The sequence below is a fragment of the Pan troglodytes genome, chromosome 13 (assembly GCF_028858775.2).
Source record: "Pan troglodytes isolate AG18354 chromosome 13, NHGRI_mPanTro3-v2.0_pri, whole genome shotgun sequence".
In the NCBI taxonomy this organism is placed as follows: domain Eukaryota; kingdom Metazoa; phylum Chordata; class Mammalia; order Primates; family Hominidae; genus Pan; species Pan troglodytes.
The window spans coordinates 39,641,721-39,667,896 of NC_072411.2; the positions used below are offsets into that span (position 1 = coordinate 39,641,721).

Below are 26,176 nucleotides of genomic sequence, written 5' to 3' on the forward strand. Positions count from 1 at the left end.
TGGCGCAGTCTTGGCTCACTGAAACCTCCGCCTCCCAGATTCAAGCGATTCCCCTGCCTCAGCCTCCTAAGTAGGTGGGACTATAGGCACGCATCACCACGCCCGGCTAATTTTTTGTATTTTAGTAGAGACGGGGTTTCACCATGCTGGCCAGGATGGTCTCAATCTCCTGACCTCGTGATCCACCCACCTTCGCCTCCCAAAGTGCTGGGATTACAGGCGTGAGCCACCGCGCCCTGCCAAAGAAAGACATTTCTTACAGTTCTGAAGTCTGAGAAGTTCAATATCAAGATGCCAGCATCTGGCAAGGGTCTTCTACGTGCATCATCCCAAGGTGGAAGGGCAAAAAAAGCATCAGTGGTGGGGGACAAGTTTCTTTGTTTTTTAATAAGGAACCCACTCTTGGGATAACAGAATTAATCTACTCATGAGAGTGGAGCCCCCATGGCCTAATTACCTCTTAAAAGTCCCACCTCTCAACACAGTTGCATTTGGGATTGTTTCAAACCCATGAACTTTGGGGGACACATTAAAACCATAGCACCTTTCAGTGGGGAATTTCTCTCTGTGCCACATGTCTGTATCTACCATCCACAATGACCCTGCCTTAGGAGTTACCAATGCTTCCCATGCCCACTCATCACATCCCAGAGTCTGACTGTCTGTGCCTGACCAATTTTTATTTTGTTTTTGGTGGTGCTTGATTGAGTTGCTCCAGCCTTAGTGTAATTGGTGGTGAGTTGGAGCTTGATAGTCTTTGGTTTTCATTAGATGATGCTTTGCTGAACTGCTGTCTCATGGCACAGTCCAGCATGAACGCCTCCCCTCGCCTGAGTATCCCACCATTGCAATATGGACACCACCACTTTGTATTTGTAGAATGCCTTTTGTTTCTTCAGAGTGCTTTCAAGCTTATCTCACTTCATTGCCTTCACATCATTGTGAATTACATGGGGTAAATCTGAGTGAAGAGACTGAGACATGGAGAAATGAATTTTATTTCTGCAGATGGTGACTTTAGTTTCTTTTTTTTTTTTTTTAAGTACACTTCTTCCAGTGAGTCCTGTGTAATTAAAATGTGCTAAAATGGGTTCTCTAAATCTTTAACTTCCTTTGTAGGACGGTTTTGACATTGGAACACCCAGATCATTGAACAGTGTACTTGGAAGGTCTTAGTCACCCATATAATTTAGAATGAAGGCTGAGACTCATTAGCCACTGGGGTAATAATAAAATTGTTCTTCTTGCTATTGAATTAATATTTATATAGCAAGTATAAAAAGATAGCACTTGAAGTACTTGACATCCAAGAAGACAGCAAGAAGGAGATATCTGGATTTTGGTCTCTGTTTTGCTTATTACGCTATGTGACTTTGGCATGTTGCTGATATTCTTTCAAGCTCAGTTTACTGATCTATAAAACTTAGTGTAATTACTTTTTAGAATATCAAATATAATTTGGCTTGGCATCACAAATGCGTAAAAATTAGTAATATTAAAAACTTTAAAACATGGCCGGGCACGGTGGCTCATGCCTGTAACCCCAACACTTTGGGAGGCCAAGGTGGATGGATCACCTGAAGTCAGGAGTTCAAGACTAGCCTGGCCAACATGGTGAAACCCCGTCTCTACTAAAAATACAAAAATTATCCAGGCTTTGTGGTGTGCACCTGTAATCCCAGCTACTTGGGAGGCTGAGGCAGGAGAATTGCTTGAACCTGGGAGGTGGAGATTGCGCCACTGTATTCCAGCCTGCCTGGGTGACAGAGTGAGACTCTATCTCGAAAAAATAATAATAATAAAATAAAAAAACAACTCAATCAGATTCCCAATTCACTTATAATAAATATTTCTAATTGCTCATAGCTTCCTGAAAGTAAGGAAAGAGTTTTCTTCAAGAAGTATAAAAAGAAGTGACTATTTCAACTTTTTAAATAGTGAAAATATAAAATTTAATTTTTTAAAATGACTCAATTCCTCTCTTTGAGCTATGTGATATATGTCTTTACTGTCAATAATATTTCATTATTATGATGGCTGTTATTAAAACTTTTAGTATTAAACTACTCTATAGCACCAGTTTTGAGCTCAGATGTGTGATCTATATTCCACTTTACCTGTGATTTTTATTCCATCTAATATGTGTGTTTCATGTCTAAGAAGAAAAGGCCAGATTTTTGCTTTGAATTTTAACATGTATCTATCGTCTAGGTTATCCTAGAAGTCCTCTTTTGCATCATTTTAATCCCAAAAATTGCTTATCTGGAAAAAGAATGTAAAAATTCACTTATTCCCATGGAACCTCACAGTGTCAGTTGCCAGGGACCCTCTCCATAAAATATCACTACTGATGAGTCATACGGGGCACACTGATCTCTTGTTGAGTTTTGCACACACTTCAACTTTTAAAAAATTTACATGTTTCTTTCCAAGTCTTTTCTAATATCTTTTCCATTTTGGGTACAATATAACTATCACCTTAAAAAGTATCTATGAATAACATTATGCAAACTGTGATTTCTTAAAGAAGTATGTGATATATTTGGCTATATTAGATTTATTATATCCCAGTAGTATTTCTTAGTTCTTAATATTTATTTGTAGGATTTCTAAATCATTACTTTTTTGGTATGGTTGTACTAGTAGAAAAATAATATAATAATAATAATTCTGAAATTGCACATACAAGTCCTTTGGGTATTTTGACCTTCAAATTAGCTAATAAGCATAAATTCTATAGAGAGCATCTTTTCACCTCCCAGATTCTGTTCACATTTCAATAAGGCCTGTGGACAAAATGGACCTTCTCAATTTGGCTGCATGTCTTGTTTTCCAGATGCTAATTTCTATTTTGAGAGGCAAGTACATAGTGATGCTGAGTAAACAATTGTGGAAAATAAGTTTAAGATTTAGAAACAACCCAAACTCATCACATTCTCCTTTTTACCCTATCTCCTTTCATGTCTGTATACTCCTTCACACTGGCACTTTGGGCAAGTAATTTAACCTCAATATGTCTGGAAAATTGGAGTAATAGTGCACAACTCAGAGGCCAGTGTGAGGATTAATACATGTAAATCACTTAACAGCGTCAGGCACGTAAGTACAAAAATCAGTTGTAAATATTGTGTGTTTGACTAATATTAACTACCTGCTATGTAACAGGTATTATGGTAGACATCAGTGGTATGATGAAGAGACCTTGTCCCCAAGGAACATACAGTCTACTGAGATATACAGGAAATTCCAGATCAATCTCAGCAGAGCCATAGTGTTAAAAGTAAAAAAGCCAAGGGTATTAAAAAAGCATATATTGGCACTTCGCACTTTTTTTTTTTTTTTTTTTGAGACGGAGTCCCGCTCTGTCGCCAGGCTGGAGTGCAGTGGTGCGATCTCGGCTCACTGCAGCCTCCACCTCCCTGGTTCAAGCAATTTTCCTGCCTCAGCCTCCTGAGTAGCTGGGGTTACAGGTGCTTGCCACCACGCCCAGCTAATTTTTTTGTATTTTTAGTAGAGACGGGGTTTCACCGTGTTAGCCAGGATGGTCTCAGTCTCCTACCTTGTGATCCACCCACCTTGGCTTCCCAAAGTGCTGGGATTACAGGCGCGTGCCACCATGCCCAGCTAATTTTTTGTATTTTTAGTAGAGACGGGGTTTCATCATGTTAGCCAGGATGGTCTCAATCTACTACCTCATGATCCACCCACCTTGGCTTCCCAAAGTGCTGGGATTACAGGCGTGAGCCACCACACCTGGATAATGGCACATTTTCTAACCCCTGGAAAGATCAGTGACATCTTTCAGGAAGAGAACGTTTTTCTGGAAACCTCAGAGGTGGGTAAGGGCGAGTTAGGCAAAGTGGCGTAGGAGAGTGATGAGGAAAGAGGAAAAAAATGAAAGAATACATCCTGTATGAGGAGAGCCCAGAACAACAATGTGACTAGAAAGAATGGACCTAGATCGAAGTCCCATGTGGGGGCCCCTATGTTGCTAGCCCCAAGTATGCAACTGGATAACACCTCTTCTAAGAGCAGATCGAGTGGCTTTGGCTAACCTGAGAGGAAAGGGGCCCTGCATTCTTTGGTGGAAGAAGAAAGGAAAAGGTGAAGCGTGAAATCCCAAACACATTCTAGATCCATTGTTTGGCCCCTTTTCTTTGGTTTGGTAGGGAGTGGGAATGGAGGGTGCACAAATATTAAAACAGAAATGTCATAGAAGTGGCCCCTTCTACTTTTCTGGGGTCTAGAGAAATACCCAGTACCCCTACTCTGCTGGCAGAGACTGGAATTTTTGTCCTGGGAGTCTCATTCCAGATATTATTCCGGGACTCCTCACAGACCAAGAGGCCTCAAGCAATTTATCGGCTACTTTGGCTCGACTTTAAATTTGGTTCTTGAATGGCTGGGGCTTAGGATAAAGAAAGAGAAGTAAGCATTGCATGGGAAGGAAAAGAAGGAGGAGGAGGAGGAAAGGAAAGAGAGAGAAAGTGAAAGGAGAGAGGGAAACTGAGATTGAGATTAAGAGTTTTGTGTGCCCTTATTTCAAATAGCAACTGTCACCTAAGGACCCTTTGGGTGGCATATAGATAAATATGAATAAGGCTTGCTGCCTGCCTTTGAGGAAACCACAGTTCACAAAAGATGCTCCCAGTCTAGGGGCCTGGCTGTCAGATTTAGAGTTAATTGGAAGGAGAAGTGCCCGATACATGTTTTAATATAACGGGACTGACAAGAGCAGGGGCAAAAGCTATGATATCATTAAGACGATATAACATTCCTGGTAAGACTTCACTCGTGTTATTCATTAGTGTCTTCTAATATTGGTGTTCCAGTGCCATTTATATTTCTCTCATTGAAAAAATTTCCAAAACTCATTTACATAAAATTTGCACCACCAATTATTAAGTTTACCACATATGCTTACCTCTATGTCTAGGTCTTTTTCTGTATATCTCTATTTCTATGTCTCTACACAGACCTTCCAAACACACACATACACACACAACTATTCTGTTTTCTGAACCATTTCAGTATATGTTGTAGGCATCATCCATTTTATCCCTTAATATTGATAATTTAGTATGTAATCCTAAATACAGGGATATTTTCTAACATAATCACAACATGGTTTAAAAATTCAGCCTCGATGCAATACTCATAACTAGTCTGTAGTCCATATTTGTAGTTCTCATGGGTCTCAATAATGTCCTTTATAGTGTTTATATTTTTTTGATTACAGGATCCAGACTGTATTGCATTTGAGGATCATTTCTCTTACATCTCTTTCTTCCTCTCTCAATGCCAGATAACTGACATCTTTGGAGAATTCAGCCCAGCATTTTGGCTTGTACTTGGTCATATTTTTTCTTCACTCCCAAGCTCCAACTGTAATATAAACAGGTGACAGCCTCGATTTCTGTGATTGGATATGCCATACATCATTTATCTGTTCCAAAACCTTTGACTGGATTGTAAATATGCAACTTCACAACTCCTTAGTGTCATAAAATATCAGACAGAAAGACTATGTGAGGATGTCCCTGCCTATTATAAAATCTTCACCCAAATAACTTAGCTAAGCAAAAAATCTACTGACATTTATGCATCATCCTAACTTCCTCTTTGCAGTAGGCCAGCAAAGTCTTACCAGGAACGTTATATCATCTTGATGATATCATAGCTTTTGCCCCTGGTCTTGTCAGTCCCGTTAATACTAACACATGTATCTGGCACTTCTCCTTCCAATTAACTCTAAATCTGACAATCCAGGCCCCTAGACTGGGAGCATCTTTTGTGAACTGTGGGCTCCTCAAAGGCAGGCAGCAAGCCTTATTTATTGTTCTATTCCTAGCTTGGCTCTCTCATTCTTTAGCCTGTGATTTATCTTGCTTTTTGATTAGCTTATAAGCTATAGTTCCTTGTGTCTGTTCCCTCTCTTTCCCAATCTCCAATTACCATTGTCCATACTAAATGCTTTTCAGATTACAATAACTGCAATCACAATACAGCTCTGTGGTGCTTTTTTTTTTAACCAGTTATCTTCAACTCAACGTACTCCACAAGCACCAGTGCTTTACAAGTGTAACAGTTACTGAGGAGCAAATTAGACCTCCCAGATTGAAATCCCAGCTTAGATATCTACTATAAACTTGTTATGTTCTTTGATCTTTAATTCCATTATCTGTAAAAACAAGGATATTAAAAGTACACCTAGCTCGTTGGGAGGTTGAAGGGATGTGTGAGATAATAAATATGGAATGTTCAGCACAGTTCTAGGTATGTATTGACATTTTTACATGTTTCCTGTTGCTATTATTTGGGGAATAGCATAGCACCCAGAATATAGTTTTAGTTTCCCTCACTATTATCCATTTATTTCTTAAAAGACCAGTGGAAGCTGTAAGGAGCTATTCCTCTATGCACAGATATGTATGCCTTGTTAAATTCCTTAAAATTAAGGTAAAGTATAGGAAGAGACAGTCTTCACTGAAGGACCCCAGAAATCTGAACCTCCGGCCCTTCTAACTGACCAGATTAGTTTATAGTGTTTCAATCAGGTTTGCATTGATGTTATAGTAAACATTCTTGTGTTGTATGCTATCTTTTTACCTATGTAAAATGCATTAATGATAAGAGTGCACTGCACTTGCAGAATCCAAAACTCCCAGGAATTCAGGATACACATTCATTAATCTCATTAAACTCATTAGATATCTCAACCCCCTGGGGAGGCTAAGTGATAAATATTCTCTCTACTTGAGACAATTGAAAGGCCAGACTGCCCTTGCAAAGCTTGCGTTGTTACTCACTAACACACACAGTCTGTTGAAATCTATTTGTCGAGTATCTCTGAAGCCCATGAGCCTATTAGGGGAAAGATAAAATTTAAAAGAAAAAAACACACCAGAAGCACCAAATTAATATATAGAATATGAGGTAGCGATAAATGATATGGAGAAGAAAAATATGTAGGAAGACAAGGAGTAACATGGAAGAGTTGCTGATATTTTTACGTAGCATGATCAGAGAAGGCCTTTCTAATAGAGAAGGCTTTGAGCAGTGGTGACCAGAAGCAAATAAAGCAGCAAGTCATGCAGGTACTGGAGGAAGAGCATTGCAGGCAGAGGGAACAGCAAGATCAAGGCCCTGGGGCAAGGAAATGCTTGGAGCTCTCCAAGAACAACACAGAGGCCAGAGTGGTGAATGAGGTGTAAGCAGATAGTGTAAGGAGGTGAATGGGCAGATTGTGTAAGCAGGCTATGAGCATTCAGATATAATGCTGGACCCGATTGTGTATAACTTTGTAGGCATAGAAATGGACTTGGTTTTCACTAAGTCGGGAAGTCATTTAAGGGTATGGAAGAGAGGAATTAAATAATCTGAACTGAGCTATTTTAAGAAGATAGTTCTGGCCCCAGAGGTCAACATAATCTGTAGAATGGGAAGATTGGAGTCACTTATTAGGTTATTGTTATAATCTAAGTGAAGAGTGATAGTGACTTTTACCAGGATAGGAGTGGCACAAATGGTGAGAGGTAGATGGGTTGTGCATTCTACTTTGAAGATGGAGCTGAAAGGATTTGCTCAGGTTTGGGTTGTGAGGTGTAAGAAAAATAAGGGAGTCAAAATTGATTCCAAATTTTTTGACCTGAGCCTCTAGATTGTTGGAGTTGCCATTAACAGAGATGGGAAAGATTAGAAGAGGATGCTGGGGATGGGGTATCAGTTTCTTATTGTGCACATAAAGTTCAGAGACAATGGTTTGAGGGCATTGGTTTTAAAACTAGAACATGCATTAGAACCACCTAGAGGACTCATTAAAACAAGATTGCCGAATCCAAACCCCGAAGTAGATTTTTCTTTTGTCTTTTTTTACCCTAGGGTTTTTGATTTAGTGGATCTAGAATGGGATGGGACCCAGTAATTTGTATTTCTAACAAGTTGCCAGGTGATGTTGATGCTGCTGGTCCTGGGACCACACTTGAAGAATGACTTTTCTAGTATTGAGAGTATCCATGGAAGGCATGGCTAGGGTAAAAAAAGCCCCAGGGCATTAGCAGGGGCGAGTTGAAATATAGTTAGTGGAATGCTTTCTGCACCTGGACTGCTGGAGTACCCCCTTCGGTTCTACTTTCTTCTACCTCATGGCCAATATTGATACGTGTGAGCCCATGGTCAACAACAGTTTTTGAGTTTTGATCCTACTTCACATTCGGTCACAAAGAACCCTGTGAAAGGAAATATTCTAAACACATGAAGAGTTGACTCAGACACTAGCTTTTGCTTCTTCTCTAGTTAAGTCTAATTTATCTAGATAGGCTGCAGACACCAACCTAACTCCATACCCATTTCTATGGGAAGAGATATGCCTAAAAAATTAATTTGTCTGACAAGTTTACATTTAAGAATCACATTTTTTTTTTTGCTTTAGATGTCATATAATTGAAAGCAAATTATTTTCTAGGTACAAACTTAATTTGATGATTGTATTGTTCTGAAATTAATTCTGGCATTTAAAGAAGAAAACCATTTCATCTTATAGAGAAATATTCTAGAGAGAAAATAGAGTGAACATCCACTTCTTTTTAAAAGTTATAGCTTTAGGGTACATGTGCACTACATGTACCCTAAAACTTAAAGTATAATAATAATAATAATAATAATAATAATAAATAAAAAATAAAAAATAAAAAAGTTATAGCTTATAGCAAAACGCACCAAAAAAAGACAAGCAAACCTTTATAATGAAAACAGTTTTGCAGTAATGATCATGACAGTCTATGTAATGGAAAAATTCTTTTGATAAGAATTTATCATTACATTAGTGGCCTTTAATCATTTTTGACCATGGTCTACTATAAAAATGTGTTTTATATCTCAAAAAACACACAAATCATTGTTTACCTATAGATGTTATGAATATATATATATAATTTTTTGAAATAATTTTTACCCTGAGTATATGACAGATGTTTACTATGCTATGCCCTATCAGTTTTAATATTGCTGGCTTTTACCCACTAAATTGAGAACCAAGATGGCATGATCAAAAACATGTACTCACAAGGCTGATAGGGTTGGAATCTTGGCTCTGCCTGTAACTGTGTGATCTTGATGAAATTGCTTAACCTCTCTTTGCCATCAGTAACATGGGAATAATAATATATCTACCTTATAAGGCAGTTATAAGGATGAAATGAGTTAAAGAACTTAGAATGGTGACTGACATATAGTAAACACTACAGAATTATTAGTTACTAATATTGTTTTCACAACCCAATAATATGTAATGGCTTGAAGTTTGAAAAAAACAAAACAAACAAAAAAACACTTATTTGGATGACTAAGACTAACCTCACCCACCTGCCACCTTATCTTCCAACACGTATAAAAAATTAGTAAATTAACTTTCTCAGAGGCAACTTAGTAAGTTCTTTTGTTTTGTATGGAGGGTGAAATAGCTCCATTTCCTTTTAAATCCCTAGTATGTTCTTTTAAAGTGTAATTGTAAGTCTTTTGGGGAGACAAGGTATGATCTCTTGAAACTCCAGACTATAAAAAGAAAATTCTTCCTTAGATGATGTTTTATTCATTGGTGTGGTGTCTTGCATTTAATGTATTTTCAAAAACTATTTGTTTAAAATGAGTGTAAATCTTAATAGAAAAATTTTCAAGGAGACCAAGTGATGCATACAGATAATAAATTAATAACTTTGTAATTTACAATGATTTCACATTCATGTGTCTTAAATCTGTAATTCAAATTATATAACATGAAATGCTAAATTGAAACATAAAAATTTGAACCTCTTCAAGAGTCACCATGTACAGTGTAGTAAATTGAAAGATAAAAGTTTGAGACTCTTCAAGAGTCACCATGTACAGTGTACTAGTTATAGATAATTTATCAAAACACATAGCCCCAAATTATAATGGTTCAAATGCAATGTAATTTTTGCTGATCACCCAGAAAACAGTCCAAAGTGAGTTTTCCAGCTGTGGAAAGGGTAATCTGAATCTGTTACATGCATCACTCTGAGGCCCAAGCCCATAGTGGGTGTGCTGTCTTCAAGCTTGACTTCCAATGTAATTCTGGTTACCCCTATTCCAGCTCTCTGGAGGGAGCCAGTGCAGGTTGGAGGATGACAAGTGGGATTTAGCATCAGGAGTGGAAGTGTCACATAAGACCTCCCATTTATTTGTCATTTATCAGAACTCAGTAACATGGTCACTTAACTGCAAAGAAGGCTGGGATGTATGATCCAGTCTTGTGCCAACAATGAAAAAAGAAAATAGATTTTAATAACAAATAGCAGACCGCCAAACATCATTAAGTTCTATTGCAAAAAATCCTTGTTTAGCACTATTAGGTCAATGTTTTCTCATTATATTTGACTAGGAACCCTGGTTTTCTCTCTTGGCACCTCTTAACACACTATAGAAAACACACTTTGGAAAAGATGGTTGTCAGGAAACTATCAAATCTCATAATGAAAATAATCTTACATTTTCCAAGAACAATGAGAGAAAGATTGTTTTAACTTCTTCAAAATTGATTAGGACACAGATGCAGAACAAATAAACTATATATTTAACAAATATACAGTTAAATCATTATTAGCCGAATACCCTTGTAACAGTCACCCAGGTGGCAGAACCTTCCCAGCTACTTGGAAGGAAGAGCTTCATAACTTCCTCCTGATTATAACTTCCTTGCTTCCCTCAAAAGTAAATTCTGCCCTGATGTCTATGGTAGTCTTTTCCTTACTTCTCCTTACAGGTCTAAAACCAGAGTGGTTCAAACATGATCACTTAGTTCTGTCTTTAGATATGTCTTTAAATCCCTTTTAACCTAGCTTCTCCTCCCCTTGCTTGTTTTCCACCTTCATAGTAATTTATTGGTGAGGAAACAGGCCACCTGTCCTATAAACATTTTCAGTCTCTCTTTCGTGAATTGCATCTGCATGGTGAGGTTTAACATGTTCCTTTATCCTTGAATTTCCTGTAAATTGGAAGTTGGATATCAAGGCTTCATTACTCTTTGACAAGACTCCTTCATAGAAAGTGTGCTGTTTACCAGAAAGCACATCATCTTGAGGGATATGAATACAAGTATTTAAATCAGGCAAAAGCCTTTGCTTCTAGAGATAACAAAATACGTGAAGGCATAATGTCATAAGGGAAGATTGAACTTTAAGGTAAATGCTGCTTTACAAAAGTGGTAAGTCATGAAGGGGTTTCTGTACTAGACACTAACTGGTTCTAACTGGATCATCTTCTTCCCTAGCAAATAAACATTAGCTATATAACCTTGATTTTTTAAAAATAAAACTGGTCCAAAGTTGACTTTTGGTTAGTTATTCACACATCATTTTCCCACTTCGATATGCAGGAAATTGACAATATGTCTTTATATAATTACTCTAGTGAAGAGAAGATCCAGAATTGTATTTGAGGAGTCTTGATCTAATAAAGAAATCATCCAGATAGATGTAAACATCCTTTCTCTTCTTTTTTCACTTATCCTCACACTCCTCCATCTCTCTTGTGGATAATTCATTATTTTATGGACTTTGTATAAACAGCTAATAGAGAGAAAGAAATAAGGATAAAAACACTAACATTAAACTTTCTATAAATAGCTATTAGAAAGAAATAAGGAGAAACAGTAATCTATCACTTGTTAGCAGCACCAGGAGAATTTTTATAAGATGAAGTGTGAAAATACTGCCTGAGATGAGGCTGAATAACGTTCATGGATTTCAGTCACCTACGCAATCCTCTTTGCCTGTTTCTATGGGAAGAAATTTAGTAGGGGAGTAAGGTGCAGTGTTGGTTTTCTTTATATTAATATCTAATTATCCGAAACTATATGATATGAAATGTGGATTACCTCAAGAAGATATTTTAGAACTATACCCATCAGACTTATACACATATGGACTGTGAGATCTGAGGAAGAAAATTCTTAAATCTTATCAAATTTCATCCCATCCCCATTCTTCTTTCTCATCTAGGTTTAGATGCGGAACTAAGGTTTAGAGTATATAAGTGAATTGTTCAAGGTTACATAGTAATTTGATTGATGTGTGTATGTTTTATTTTCTCTTTTACTTGATAGCTTACACTAAGCAGGTACCTAAGCCTTTACATGTATTCACTTGTTTCAGACATTAATTGATTACTTTATAAGATAGAAATGTAGGAAAGCACTAATCAGGAGTATCTACCAAGATACTTTCATTTTATTTTATTGACAAATCATTTGTTATTATTCTGCCACATGAAAAGAAGCATTCAAATTAATTGGTAAAATAGTAATAAATTATTGGTAAGCATTTAGCATGGAATTCATGTGCAGATAATTAAGAATAATTGCTTGGTTTCATGGGCCCTTCTTGATTATCCAGAGACAATTTGATTCAATTAAGTATAAAATTATAAGTACTGACAGATCCAAATACAAAATCACATGGATAGTGAATGTGTATCAATGGTCCAAACTTTTACAATTAGAAGAAAAATTTGTGGCATGCTTTTTTGCATAATTTAGTGCAATCCAACATAATAATTTTGGTTCATAGCCAAGACTCAGTGTACAGGTTTTGTTCTTTACTACTATATCTGAAAGAGGAATAGGAATAAAAAACAAATTGGTGATTTGATGATCTTCATCCAGAGACTTTTATTTTTCCCATGACTTAAGAATCTATGGGCCTTGTTAGATTGAGGGTCTGGGATTGCATGTTGTGAACATGTTTAATGGTATTTGTTGAAAAACTATGACATATAATTGATATTAAGACTTTCAGGGAGTGACATGAGAAGTAGAAGCCATGATCCAACATGCCCTAAAGGAATTTGTAAAGAAAGTAAGAGGCAGGGTGATGAAGAAACAGAATGACGATGCAAAGAAAGGTTAGCACCTGAGGATATATGTATGTATATGTGTTTAGAAGCAGTTCTATACAGAATTTCCTAAGCATGAGTGGAAGTTTGCTCAAAAAGGAAGAGAAGAACATGGTATTGTTAGAAAAAAGACTGACAGGAGTGAGGCTTGATTAGTGTTCTGAAAACGGTGAATAGGATTTGGAGGACAGTGGAAAGAAGATTGTTCCAGTAGGAGGAGCTTGAAGGCCCACTGTGGGTAGACCAGCTGGATGAAATCTGGCAGGCCGGTTGACCTGGGTCAAGAACATTATAGGAACTGAGGCTACAGGAGGACATGTGGAGCCACAGGTATCATGATATTTGCCGGATATCTTTGGAGTTCACATTTTCACATTAATTTTGCCAGAAGGGCAACAGCATGCAGTTGTCCATGCTCTGTGGACCAAAGGCATTCCCAAATAAGAAGAAGGTTCTAGTGTATTGGCAATGTTGATTTTATAATTCCTTTTCTATATCTCTGTGTTCTAGTGTTTAAAAAATGATTTTCTCATGAAAATTTTCTGTGTGATTATTTTTATTAGTCTAGACTATCTGAGGTCACAGGGCAGTTTCTTCCTTTTTTTAAAAAAAAAGCATTTAAACATTCAAAATATACGGATCTCTTACATTGTTGCAGACCATTTGAGAGTACAGTGTGAGTTTAAATGATAGAAATAGTCTCTGTGTGCTTAATTATATACGGGAGATAGAAATGTAGCCTTCAAGGTAACACAGGATAAACAAAAGAGTTGTCAGGTGGAGAAAAAGAATTTATAATCATTCACAGAATGGTTTCATTTTCTAAGTAATATGTTTAACCCTCTAGATAATCTATTCCCTATATTGTTACATATGTGCCTACTTATACCTGTATATCTTATATAATTTATCAAATAACTTGCCCACAGTCAACTTTTCCTACTCTGATTTTAATAGTCATGCGATCCCCACACAATGCAGAGAAGAACTCGCCACCTGCTAAGACCATCACTGAACTCAAGGACTTGTGCTGAAGACTCACAGGTGCAGCCTTGCCTCCTGAATGAAAATTGCTTCCAGTTCCAGTACAATCTAACAGGTACAGTTAAAATCTATGACCTTGTCGTTCTCCCTGAACATTGACTAATGAGAGAATTTTTGCGTGGGTTTTCATTCTCAAGATTAAGAATGGAGAGTAGAATGTGTGAGTGTATTGCATAAAAGCCTGAGGACTTCATGTTTCTAGTATCCCCTCACAGAAAGAAATGCCCACTCTTGGCATGTAGAATCAGCAAGGCCACATAAAATCTCTGTAGTAAGAGAAGCTTAGAAAGATTTGGCAACATTTCAGCAAAATGTTGATTTAAGCCATGATAAACTGAAACAACAAAAATAAGTAGCAGAGAATAATTTACCATTGAGAGAAGAATGTAATCATACTGTGATAGAATTTGGCTCTTTTATGCCTTTTATTATTTCAGAAATCTGAGCTTGTGAGGTACTTTCTGTATGGGTCTGAATAAGAATGAATGCTACGACTGACTGGTCAGGGATGTTTTCGAGGCACTGGGAGTTAAATCACTCTAGCTGTTTGGCCGCTGCTCAGTAATTTTCCAGGCACCACAGTGCTCAGTGTCTAAAACCAGAGGACTGGTATAGTTACATTGATCTGCTACTTGCCATTCCCTGCAGCAGCAGACATTCCATAATGCTACAAAATATGGAACCATGTTAAGTCACAGCATTGAATTCAATACTGACAACCAAACCACCACATGCCTGCAGAGGCAAAGCAATTGCCTTTTCTGAGAGAAAAAAAAAAATCCTCACCACAGCCATGTTGGCTCTGCTGAGATTCCTCTTGTGGAAAACCTCATAGTGACTTCTGTGGGGCTGTCTGATTGTCTTCGTGGGTAAAGATGACCTGGTGTATTTGTCCTTTTTCTTTAGAGAAGAGATCTCTGGTTTTTATAGTACTGTTTCAGAAATACAATAAAACTTGCTTTATTGGAAGAGCATATCTTTGAAACACTGATTTTACTATACATGGGTTTGCTATTCTATTCCTATTAAACTATTAGATCATCTACCAATATGGAAAATTTCTTTAAAGAGTTTTTATATGACCAAGGGTCTTCCTTTCTACTGACACCAAAAATAACCGTTGTTTAAAAATCAAATTAACTTTGGGATAATTTATTCTAATTCTTCACCATCTAGTTTGTAATATGACTAGCCAAATCTGTAAAACTTTTTCTCATGATAGAATAATCTGAAAAAATATAGTTTCTGTAACAGTCCATACAGTTTTGTGTGCCTTTCCCTCTTTCTTTCCCGGAGCATCTCTTTTGACTATTCTGTGTCAAATGCACTAAATGGTTTAAATGATTGGATTTAGTATTGAAAATGTTTTCAAGTTTACATAAAAGATTGGTGTCTTAGTCTGTCCTGGATGCTATAACAAATTGCTATAGACTAAGTAGCTTATAAAACACATAAATGTATTTCTTATAGTTCTGGAGGCTGGAAGTCCAAAATCAAGGTGCTACTAGCTTCAGTGTCTGGTGAGGAGGGCCTGTATCTCTAGACAGTGCCTTCTAGCTACATCCTCAGAGGATGGAAGGCGCAAACAAGCTCCCTTAGGCCTCCTTTATAAAGGCACTAATTTCATTCATGAGAGCTCAGCTCCCATATTCTAATTACCCCCAAAGGTTCTCCCTCAAAATACCATCACCTAGAGGGTTAGGATTTAAATATATGAATTTTGCAGGGGTACACAAACATCTGGAGCATAGCAACTGGCATCATTTCTGGGTTGTTTTTTCTCCAGTTATCCTCAACAAATAGTTGATTCTAAAGTGATTTTTCTTTACCATCCTGGTTAGTATCTTTCCTCTTCTACTCCAGCCAGCCATGGGATGGTTTCTAACAAACCATTGGCTCTTTATCTCTGGAAAGCAAATTTAAGTAGGTAACTCGCTTTTTTGTGTGTATTTGTTTTTTGTTCGTTTTGCAATAAGGGCATTGCATGATGCTTCCCAAAGCTACCTGGAAATGATTTTAGGATTATGTGTGGATTATTCTCCACCAATGCAGATAATCAAAGATCTGTTGTATTTTGCTCACATGGCCATAATTTTGAAACTCAGTGTGGGTGATCCTATGCCTGTAGAGTGGAGCACATGCCAGCTGAGTGAAAACGCACCCTGTGGTCAAGGCGTCAGGACCCGCCTGCTAAGCTGTGTGCGCAGTGATGGCAAGCCAGTCAGCGTGGACCAATGTGAGCAGGTACTGTGTTTATATTCATATCTCACATCCAAGGCTTTGTTTTTCTTAATATTGGTCTGCAGTTCCATGATGTCCAATATAGATAACAGACTGATTTCTTCTCATCTCAGGTTAGGTTCAGTTAGAGTAAGCGGTGCCAGTATAGTATGGTTATAGCTCACTAGTTTGAATTTAGTCAAAATGACTGGGAAAGGTCATTTTTGTAGTGGAGAAATGGGTTCATTAAAAATATATGTTTTCATTACTTATAAAAAGTTATTTAACTGTACTTGTTTGCCAAACTGTTGACCTTGGGTGACTTTAATATTTAAATGTGATTCTTTTGTATTGGACAGGTGATTCATTTGCATATGTGATAATACTGTCCCTTGCATAGAAGACGAACATGGACACTTGCCATTACAGAATCATGTCAGTTTGCTTAAGCAGATAATATTTGGATAAATAGCAGAGACTTTTCTTTTCAACCTACATTAAAATGCATCCCTACCAAGTTTCAAATTAATGGGTTCTGAATCTTTGTAATTTTATAGCCTCCTTTTTTTTCCTCTGTTCCAAACTATATGGAGTTCAGACAAAAGCTATAGTCAGACCTTTTCCAAAGAAGTTGGCATTTTCTTGCCAACATATAAATGAAAAACACTATGGGGGCAGTTTAGTAGAAGTAAAGATACTATCACACTTCAAGAATCACTGAAACAGTCTTTGGATAAATTGGAAAAAGGGGACCAGTTAACTCACGTTTCCCCAGAAACTTCTTTAACAAACTTGCAAAATGAAAATTGGTGGCATTTCTCTTAAGAGAGGTGGAATACATCAGTGGGAATTAAAACAAAACAAACCTCTGTCACCTATCCTGACTTCGCTCTGTTTTGTCACAACACGCTCATGCTCTTTAAACCAACAGAGCAGCTGCAGACTACGTCACCAGTCCTAAGAACAGAACATCTGAAATGGATCTCCATTTGGTCAAATTCTGAAACTGACTGATACAGGGCAGAATGCTGTATACCATGATTTATTTTAACATTTATTTTATTTAATCAGCCTCTGAAGAAGTTGTCTGTTTCAGGGGAAAAAAATCATTAATCTGCAACTCCCAATAGGTGAGCATTGTTTATTTAGTGTATGTAATGAGTATTTTCTTTTGATACAAAAAGATATAAACTATTCATTAAAAGAAAGTCAGTTTCTCTGATTTCCAGATACCATATGCCCAATAAATATGTAAAAAATACCAGTTTAAAGCAATCTCAAATTATTAACAAAACTAGAATATCCATATATCTCAGATGGATTATAGGTCTCATTATGATAGTATCCATTTTACCCACTTGGCAAGTCATTGTACTATAATCATTAATATTAGCTTGGTAAGGATATTGCTACCATATAACACATGTTGAATGTCAAAGTTTTCCTAATAAGCACAGAAATAGTGTGTTATTCCTAGAGCAGAATTTTTTATCATTCCTTCTGTGTTTCTCAGGTGCTTTATTCTTTCACTAGGATCTCTGCTACCTTGGCCATTAGAAAATTTGTATGGTTTGCCAAGATGCTGGTTTCAGAGAGGACAAGAAAAAAAATAAACTGTATCATCAACTTGACCCATCGTTACGACCATGATTGTTTTTAGCCCTGGCTTTTTTATACACTTTAGATGGGTTGCTGATTGTATTTTTATCTCCACATTATTTATTTTCTAGCCTAGCTGGCTTTCTGTGTTGGCCCTCTATGTACTTTTGGCCTATTCAGAAGCACAAAGTGCCTGAAGTTGGCGTTGAAGTGTCTTTCTGGTTCCTTGCTGATTGAGCAACAGGACAGATCTCTGTGTAATGAGACGCCTCTGCTTTCCTGGCAGCCTAATAGAGTTTAGGATTTTATAAAAAGAAATTTTGGCTGACAAATTTTTATTTGGTAATTAAAGGACAATCATTTTCTATGATTGTCACCAATTTATATAAGAAAGGATATACTTCCCCACTGAAATATGGAAAGGTTATTATCACAGAGTAAAGGCGAGTCTTTCCCATGAAAGGACAGTGATTTGACTAAAGAGTGATTTCTCCAATAAAGTTGTGTTTCATTTCCATTTGCAGCATAATTTGGAGAAGCCCCAGAGAATGAGCATTCCCTGCTTGGTGGAATGCGTGGTCAACTGTCAGCTCTCAGGGTGGACGGCTTGGACAGAGTGTTCACAGACCTGTGGCCATGGAGGTATTGGTTTCCCCATATTTCCCACTAACTAGTGTAGGTTTCTAAATATCATTCAGTATGCCATAGCTTGATAAATGGCATAAGGTATGGGACCCAGCTGAAGTCAATATGAAACTGACCCACAGGGGAAGAAAAACAGAGCCTGGCCTCATATCAGTCCAGGAGAGTGAGGCAGAGGTTGCAGAATGGACCAGATAACAGTGGCAGACTCCAGAGAGGCTGATGAACCTGTGGGACAATGTTTATTCAGAAGGTCATAAGCTCAACAAATTGAAAAAACATATTGGCCTCAGTGGTTTTTGGAAAAAGTAGTATGTAAAGCTGTCTACTATACCACATAAACCCCCAAAGCACACCCTAGGCTGAGCATAATAGACTAGAGGCTTGCTTTTCACCCACATAAAGAGAGGGCTTTATGCTTCAAAATGTAAATCAAGGACACAAGTTCACAGAGGTTCTGCCACTTTAACAGGACCAAGTTACTCTGGATGGTGATATCACTTGGCTCTGTGGAGGTTTTATGAACTGGGTTGGAAGCAGCATACATCTCTTACATATATATTAGACAAAATTGCTCTATGTTTCCAACTCATTGGAAGATGGCAGGGAAGGAAATGTACTTTCTGGGTAGTGAGTCACATCTCAGCAATAATGTTACATTATCACATAATGTTGTAAAGGAAAGGGAGTATAAATCTTTGGGAAGAAACAGAAATCATTACTACACGATCCCAGAATCCCAGTGGATAAGTAATGCACCATGGCAAGGAATGCAGAAGGCAATTGATACTCAGTAGTGAGGCAGGTAAGTGAAAACAGAGGTGGCATTCCAGTCATTAGGCTGAAGTAGGGATCAAGACATGGGCCCATGGGAGAGAAAGCAACAAGACCATAGCATAAAACAGAGCTGGCTTAGGACAGAACTCTGGTCCTAAAGTAGAGTTGCAATATATCATAAGGTAAATGTCAAAAATTTGGAGTAAGGACCTAGGGAGAAATCCTGGTACACTGTTAGTACATCTTAGTGCATTTTGTGCTGCTATAATAGAACACATGAGGCTGGTTAATTTATGAAGAAAATTGGTTTATTTGGCTCATGATTCTTGTGGCTAGACGGTTCAAGATTAGGCAGCTGCATCTGGTGAAAGCCTCAGGCTGTGTCAACTAATGGCAGAAAGCAGAGGAGAGAAGGTGTTCGTAAAGAGATCACATCGTGAAAGAGGAAGCAAGAGAGAGAAACTGAGGAAGCAAGAGAGAAATAACGCTGTGTTGCAGGAATGAATCTATCCCTGCACGAGTGAGAACTCACTCGCCCCCAGGGAGAGCATTAATCCATTCATGGGGTACCAGCACTTATGACCCACACACCACCCCATAGACCTCATCGTCCAAGACCATCACAAAGGGGATCAAATTTTAATCTCAGTTTTGCTGGGAACAAACCAAATCCAAACCATAGCATTCCACAGGTGAATCTAAAAACTCATGTTCCTCTCACATGCAAAATACAATCATTCCATCCCATAATCCTAAGTCTTAACTTGTTTCAGTAACAACTTAGAAGCCCAAAATCCAGAGTCTCATCTGAGACTCAAGGTAAGTTCTTCCAGCTTTGAGCCTGCAAAAACAAAACAAAACAAAAAACAAGTTATTTGCTTCCAAGGTACAGTGGTGGTATAGACATTTGTAAACATTCCTATTCTAAAATAGGAAAGCTAGCAGAAGGCAAAAAATAACAAAGATCAGAGCAAAAGTGAAGGAGATAGAGACACAAAGAAAACCCTTCAAAAAAATCAATGAATCCAGGAGCTTGTTTTTTGAAAAGATCAACAAAATTGATAGACAGCTGGCAAGACTAATAAAGAAGAAAAGAGATAAGAATCAAATTGCCACAATAGAAAATGATAACAGGGATATCACCACCGATCCCACAGAAATACAAACTACCATCAGAGAATACTATAAACACCTCTATGCAAATAAACTAGAAAATCTCGAAGAAATGGATAAATTCCTGGACACATACACCCTCCCAAAATGAAAACAGGAAGAAGTTGAATCCCTGAATGGACCAATAACAGGCTCTGAAATTGAGGCAATAATTAATAGACTACCAACCAAAAAAAGTCCAGGACCAGATGGATTCACAGCCGATTCTACCAGAGATACAAAGAGGAGCTGGTACCATTCCTTCTGAAACTATTCCAATCAATAGAAAAAGAGGAAATCCTCCCTAACTCATTTTATGAGGCCAGCATCATCCTGATACCAAAGCCTGGCAGAGACACAACAAAAAAAGAGAATTTTAGACCAATATCCCTGATGAACGTCGATGCAAAAATCCTCAATAAAATACTGGCAAACCGAATCCAGCAGCACATCAAAAAGCTTACCTACCACGATCAAGTTGACTTCATCCCTGGGATGCAAGGCTGGTTCAACATATGCGAATCAATAAACATAATTCATCATATAAATAGAACCAAAGACAAAAACCACATGATTATCTCAATAGATGCAGAAAAGGCCTTTGACAAAATTCAACAGTCCTTCATGCTAAAAACTCTCAATAAACTAGGTATTGATGGGGCATATCTCAAAATAATAAGAGCTATTTATGACAAAGTCACAGCCAATATCATACTGAATGGGCAAAAACTGGAAGCATTCCCTTTGAAAACTGGCACAAGACACGGATGCCCTCTCTCACCACTCCTATTCAACATAGTGTTGGAAGTTCTGGCCAGGGCAATTAGGCAGGAGAAAGAAATAAAGGGTATTCAATTAGGAAAAGAGGAAGTCAAATTGTCCCTGTTTGCAGATGACATGATTGTATATTTAGAAAACCCCATCATCTCAGCCCAAAATCTCCTTAAGCTGATAAGCAACTTCAGCAAAGTCTCAGGATACAAAATCAATGTGCAAAAATCACAAGCATTCCTATACAGCAATAACAGACAAACAGAGAGCCAAATCATGAGTGAACTCCCATTCACAATTGCTTCAAAGAGAATAAAATACCTAGGAATCCAACTTACAAGGGATGTGAAGGACCTCTTCAAGGAGAATTACAAACCACTGCTCAGTGAAATAAAAGAGATACAAACAAATGGAAGAACATTCCATGCTAATGTGTAGGAAGAATCAATATCGTGAAAATGGCCATACTGCCCAAGGTAATTTATAGATTCAATGCCATCCCCATCAAGCTACCAACGACTTTCTTCACAGAATTGGAAAAAACTACTTTAAAGTTCATATGGAACCAAAAAAGAGCCCACATTGCCAAGACAATCCTAAGCCAAAGAACAAAGCTGTAGGCTTCATGCTACCTGACTTCAAACTATACTACAAGGCTACAGTAACCAAAACAGCATGGTACTGGTACCAAAACAGAGATATAGACCAATGGAACACAACAGAGCCCTCAGAAATAATACCACACATCTACAACCATCTGATCTTTGACAAACCTGACAAAAACAAGAAATGGGAAAAGGATTCCCTATTTAATAACTGCTGCTAGGAAAACTGGCCAGCCATATGTAGAAAGCTGAAACTGGATCCCTTCCTTACACCTTATACAAAAATTAATTCAAGATGGATTAAAGACTTAAATGTTAGACCTAAAACCATAGAAAACCTAGGCAATACCATTCAGGACATAGGCATGGGGAAGGACTTCATGTCTAAATCACCAAAAACAATGGCAACAAAAGTCAAAATAGACAAATGGGATCTAATTAAAGAGCTACTGCACAGCAAAAGAAACTACCATCAGAATGAACAGGCAACCTACAGAATGGGAGAAAATTTTCACAGTCTACCCATCTGACAAAGGGCTAATATCCAGAATCTACAAAGAACTTAAACAAATTTACAAGAAAAAATCAAACAACCCCATCAACAAGTGGGTGAAGGATATGAACAGACACTTCTCAAAAGAAGATATTTATGCAGCCAACAGACACATGAAAAAATGCTCATCATCACTAGTCATCAGAGAAATGCAAATCAAAACCACAATGAGACACCATCTCACACCAGTTAGAATGGTGATCATTAAAAAGTCAGGAAACAACAGGTGCTGGAGAGGATGTGGAGAAATAGGAACACTTTTACACTGTTGGTGGGACTGTAAACGAGTTCAACCATTGTGGAAGACAGTGTGGTGATTCCTCAAGGATCTAGAACTAGAAATACCATTTGACCCAGCAATCCCATTACTGGGTATATACCCAAAGGACTATAAATCATGCTGCTATAAAGACACATGCACATGTATGTTTATTGTGGCACTATTCACAATAGCAAAGACTTGGAACCAACCCAAATGTCCATCAATGATAGACTGGATTAAGAAAATGTGGCACATATACACCATGGAATACTATGAAGCCATAAAAAATGATGAGTTCATGTCCTTTTTAGGGTTATGGATGAAGCTGGAAACCATCATGCTGAGCAAACTATCACAAGGTCAGAAAACCAAAGACTGCATGTTCTCACTCATAGGTGGGAATTGAACAATGAAAACACTTGGACACAGGGTGGGGAACATCACACACTGGGACCTGTCATGGGGTGGGGGGAGGGGGGAGGGATAACATTAGGGGAAATACCTAGTGTAAACAACGAGTTAATGGGTGCAGCACACCAACATGACACATGTATACCTATGTAACAAACCTGCACGTTGTGCACATGTGCCCTAGAACTTGAAGTATAATAAAAAAAAAAAAAATAGAAAAATAGGCCTGAATAAATAAATGACAGGGCCCAGGAAAGTACAAAACATAGCAGGACAGGCATGAAATGTTAAATTTCTGGAACATATTCATTTGACTTCATGTCCTGGGCATACTGGTGCAAGAGATGGTCTCCCAAGGCCTTGGGCAACCCCACCTCTATGGCTTTGCTGAGTGCAGCTCATGTGCCTGCTCTCACCAGTTGGGAGTTGAATGCCTATGGCTTTTTCAGGTGGGCATTGCACACTGCCAATGGCTCTACAGTCTGGGGTTCCCAAGGCAGCCCTGCTTCCAGGGATCTACTAGGCTTTGCCACGGTGGAAACTCTGTGGCAGCTCCACTCCTGTGGCATATTTCTGTCTGAGTCCCAAGCTTTCTGACACATCCTCTGAAAGCTAGGTGAAAGCCAACATACCTTCATTGCTCTCCCATTACGAAATTAGTAATATGGATGTGGATGCCCCTAAAGCTTATAGCTTAGACTCTCCAGAGTGACAGCATGGTTACATCTAGGGCAGATTGAGCCATGGCTGCTCCAGCAGGAATCACTGGGATGTGGGTAGCAGATCTCTGAGGCAACACAGGGCAGTGGTGCTCCGGTCATGTCCCCTGAAACCATTCTTTCCTTCTAGACTTCTGGGCCTCTGATAGGAAGGGTTGGCTGTGAAGATCTTTAAAATGCCTTTAGGGGGCCAGGCGCGGTGGCTCACGCCTGTAACCCCAGCACTTTGGGAGGCCGAGGCGGGCGGATCACGAGGTCAGGAGATCGAGACCATCATGGCTAACACGGTGAAACCCCGTCTCTACTAAAAATACAAAAAAATTTAGCCAGGTGCCATGGCGGGCGCCTGTAGTCCCAGCTACTCAGGAGGCTGAGGCAGGAGAATGGCGTGAACCCGGGAGGCGGAGCTTGCAGTAAGCCAAGATAGCGCCACTGCAGTCCCGCCTGGGCAAAAGAGCGAGACTCTGTCTCAAAAAAAAAAAAAAAAAAAAAAAAAAAGAAAAGAAAAGAAAATGCCTTCAGGGCTTTTTTTCCATTGTTCTCACCATTACCACCTGGCTCTCTTTTAGCCATGCTACTCTTTTTAGCAAAGGGTCTCTTGGCAGTATTCTTATATTCCTTTCCTGAAGATACTGTTTCATTCTCTACCACATGGCCATGCTAAAAATTTTCCAAATCTTTCCACTGAGCGTCCCTTTTCTCTAGCTGTTTACCATAAGCAGTTAGAAGCAGCAGCAGCCTGAGCTTTGCTGCTTAGAAATTGTGTCCACCAGGTATGCTATTCTTTTAAGTTCTATATTCCACAAAGCTGTAGGGGCATGGCCACAATGCAACCAAGTTGCTTGCTATGGTGTAACAAGGATAGTGTTTTATCCAGTTCCCAGTAAGTTTCTTATTTCCAACAATTCACTCCTGAGTACCAATTTTCTGTGTTAGTCCATTTTGAATTGCTATAACAGAATACCTAAGACTGTAATTTATAAAGACAAGAGGTTTATTTGGCTAATGATTCTGGTGCCTGGAAAGTTCAAGATTGGGCAGCTGCATCTGGTGGGGGTCTCAGGCTGCTTCAACTCATGACAGAAAGCGGAAGGGGAGCAGGCGTGTGCAAAACAGTCACATGGTGAGAAAGAGAACAAGAGCAAGAAGCCAAGAAAGCCACACACTTTTTAACAACCCTGTCTTGCAAGAGCTAATACATTCCTGCAAGAGGGAGAACTCACTCTCCCCCAAGGGAGGGCATTAATTTATTAACGAGGAATCCTCACCTATGACCCAAATACCTCCCACTAGTCCTTACCTCCCAACCCCACTGCAAAGGAGATCAAATGTTGACATGCCTTTTGGTGGGCACAAACCACATCCAAACCATAGCAGGCAAATTAAACAGGGGAGGAGATGGGAAGAACTGCAGTTTGGAGAAATCATCATTGGGAAGGGAGGATGGGATACCAGGACCTGGATCTGATTGTCAACCAAAGAGATTTGAAAGCAGTTTTCTAGAAGTCCTGATATTGGACCACTGGCAATAAGTTATGGACTCATCTATAAGCTACTCACAAATGTATGTGCTGATGTTGTTGATAATTATCTTCTTTAGTTGGGATTGTGTGAGAAACCAGGCATGACTCACAATTAAAAAGGTGCTCATCTGTGAACTCAACTGTAAGGTCCTAGAGAGGGCAGGGCCAAAAACTGTAGCCAGGGTACATATTAGGAAAATGTGACTAAGAAAAATTGACAACTACTTCCACAAAGAATGTCACTCATAATGAAAACATGGGAATTGCAATGTCCAACAATAATATGTAATTTCTTGCACAAATGAGAGCAAAGAGCCTGTAGAAATGAAATGGCAGGTCTTAGGACCAAGATTTCAGTGATTAACCAATAGTTTGTCAATTGTTTTAAGAGGCAGTCAGGCATGGTTTCCACTGGGGCATCCACTTTAAAGTTGTGTAAATCTAAGTTCAAATGTAGCTGTTTAAGCAATTAGCTGAATCTTTCTGAATGTCCAATTCTTTATCTATAAATTGGAATTTTGCACATGTTAGTGGTTTAGTTTTTGTTTTGAGAATTAAATGAAATTAAGTATTTGAAGACACCTGGCATAGTAACAGACACATCATGAGTGTTTAGTATATGTGAATTTTCTCCTCCACGTTCCTCTACCTGTCTGTAGAAGAGAGGGTTATTGGAGACTCCGTAGGATCTTTTAAAAATTATTCCATAGATGCAGTCACCCTAATCTCCCAATTTTATATCTCATCCTTTTACTCCTCTCCAAATTCTACACACTATACTCATAGCCTATATGATGTTCTAAAAATGAATATCTGATCAAGTGTTTTTATATTGACATATAAGTCATTCATCTATTTTTTAATCCATAAACAAATATATACATGTCAGTTATAGTCTTATGTACTTAGAATTCAGCACTGGGGGAAAAAAGGCAATTTCCCTATTTTTATGGAGCTTAAAATCTAGTTTAGGGACAACAGAGAGTAAA

The 26,176-nt window shown here is 38.3% G+C and overlaps 1 protein-coding gene across 2 annotated transcripts in view; it reads left to right on the plus strand.

The window, feature by feature from the left end:
* THSD7B (thrombospondin type 1 domain containing 7B) overlaps positions 1 to 26,176 on the plus strand; it is a 908,985-nt gene that overhangs the window by 833,676 nt on the left and 49,133 nt on the right. For both annotated transcript variants that reach the window (XM_054679008.1, XM_009443389.3), the window contains exons 18-20: positions 13,867 to 14,008; positions 16,082 to 16,197; positions 18,297 to 18,414. In XM_054679008.1, the coding sequence (XP_054534983.1) occupies positions 13,867 to 14,008; positions 16,082 to 16,197; positions 18,297 to 18,414 (376 nt within the window). The remainder of the gene's footprint in view (positions 1 to 13,866; positions 14,009 to 16,081; positions 16,198 to 18,296; positions 18,415 to 26,176) is intronic.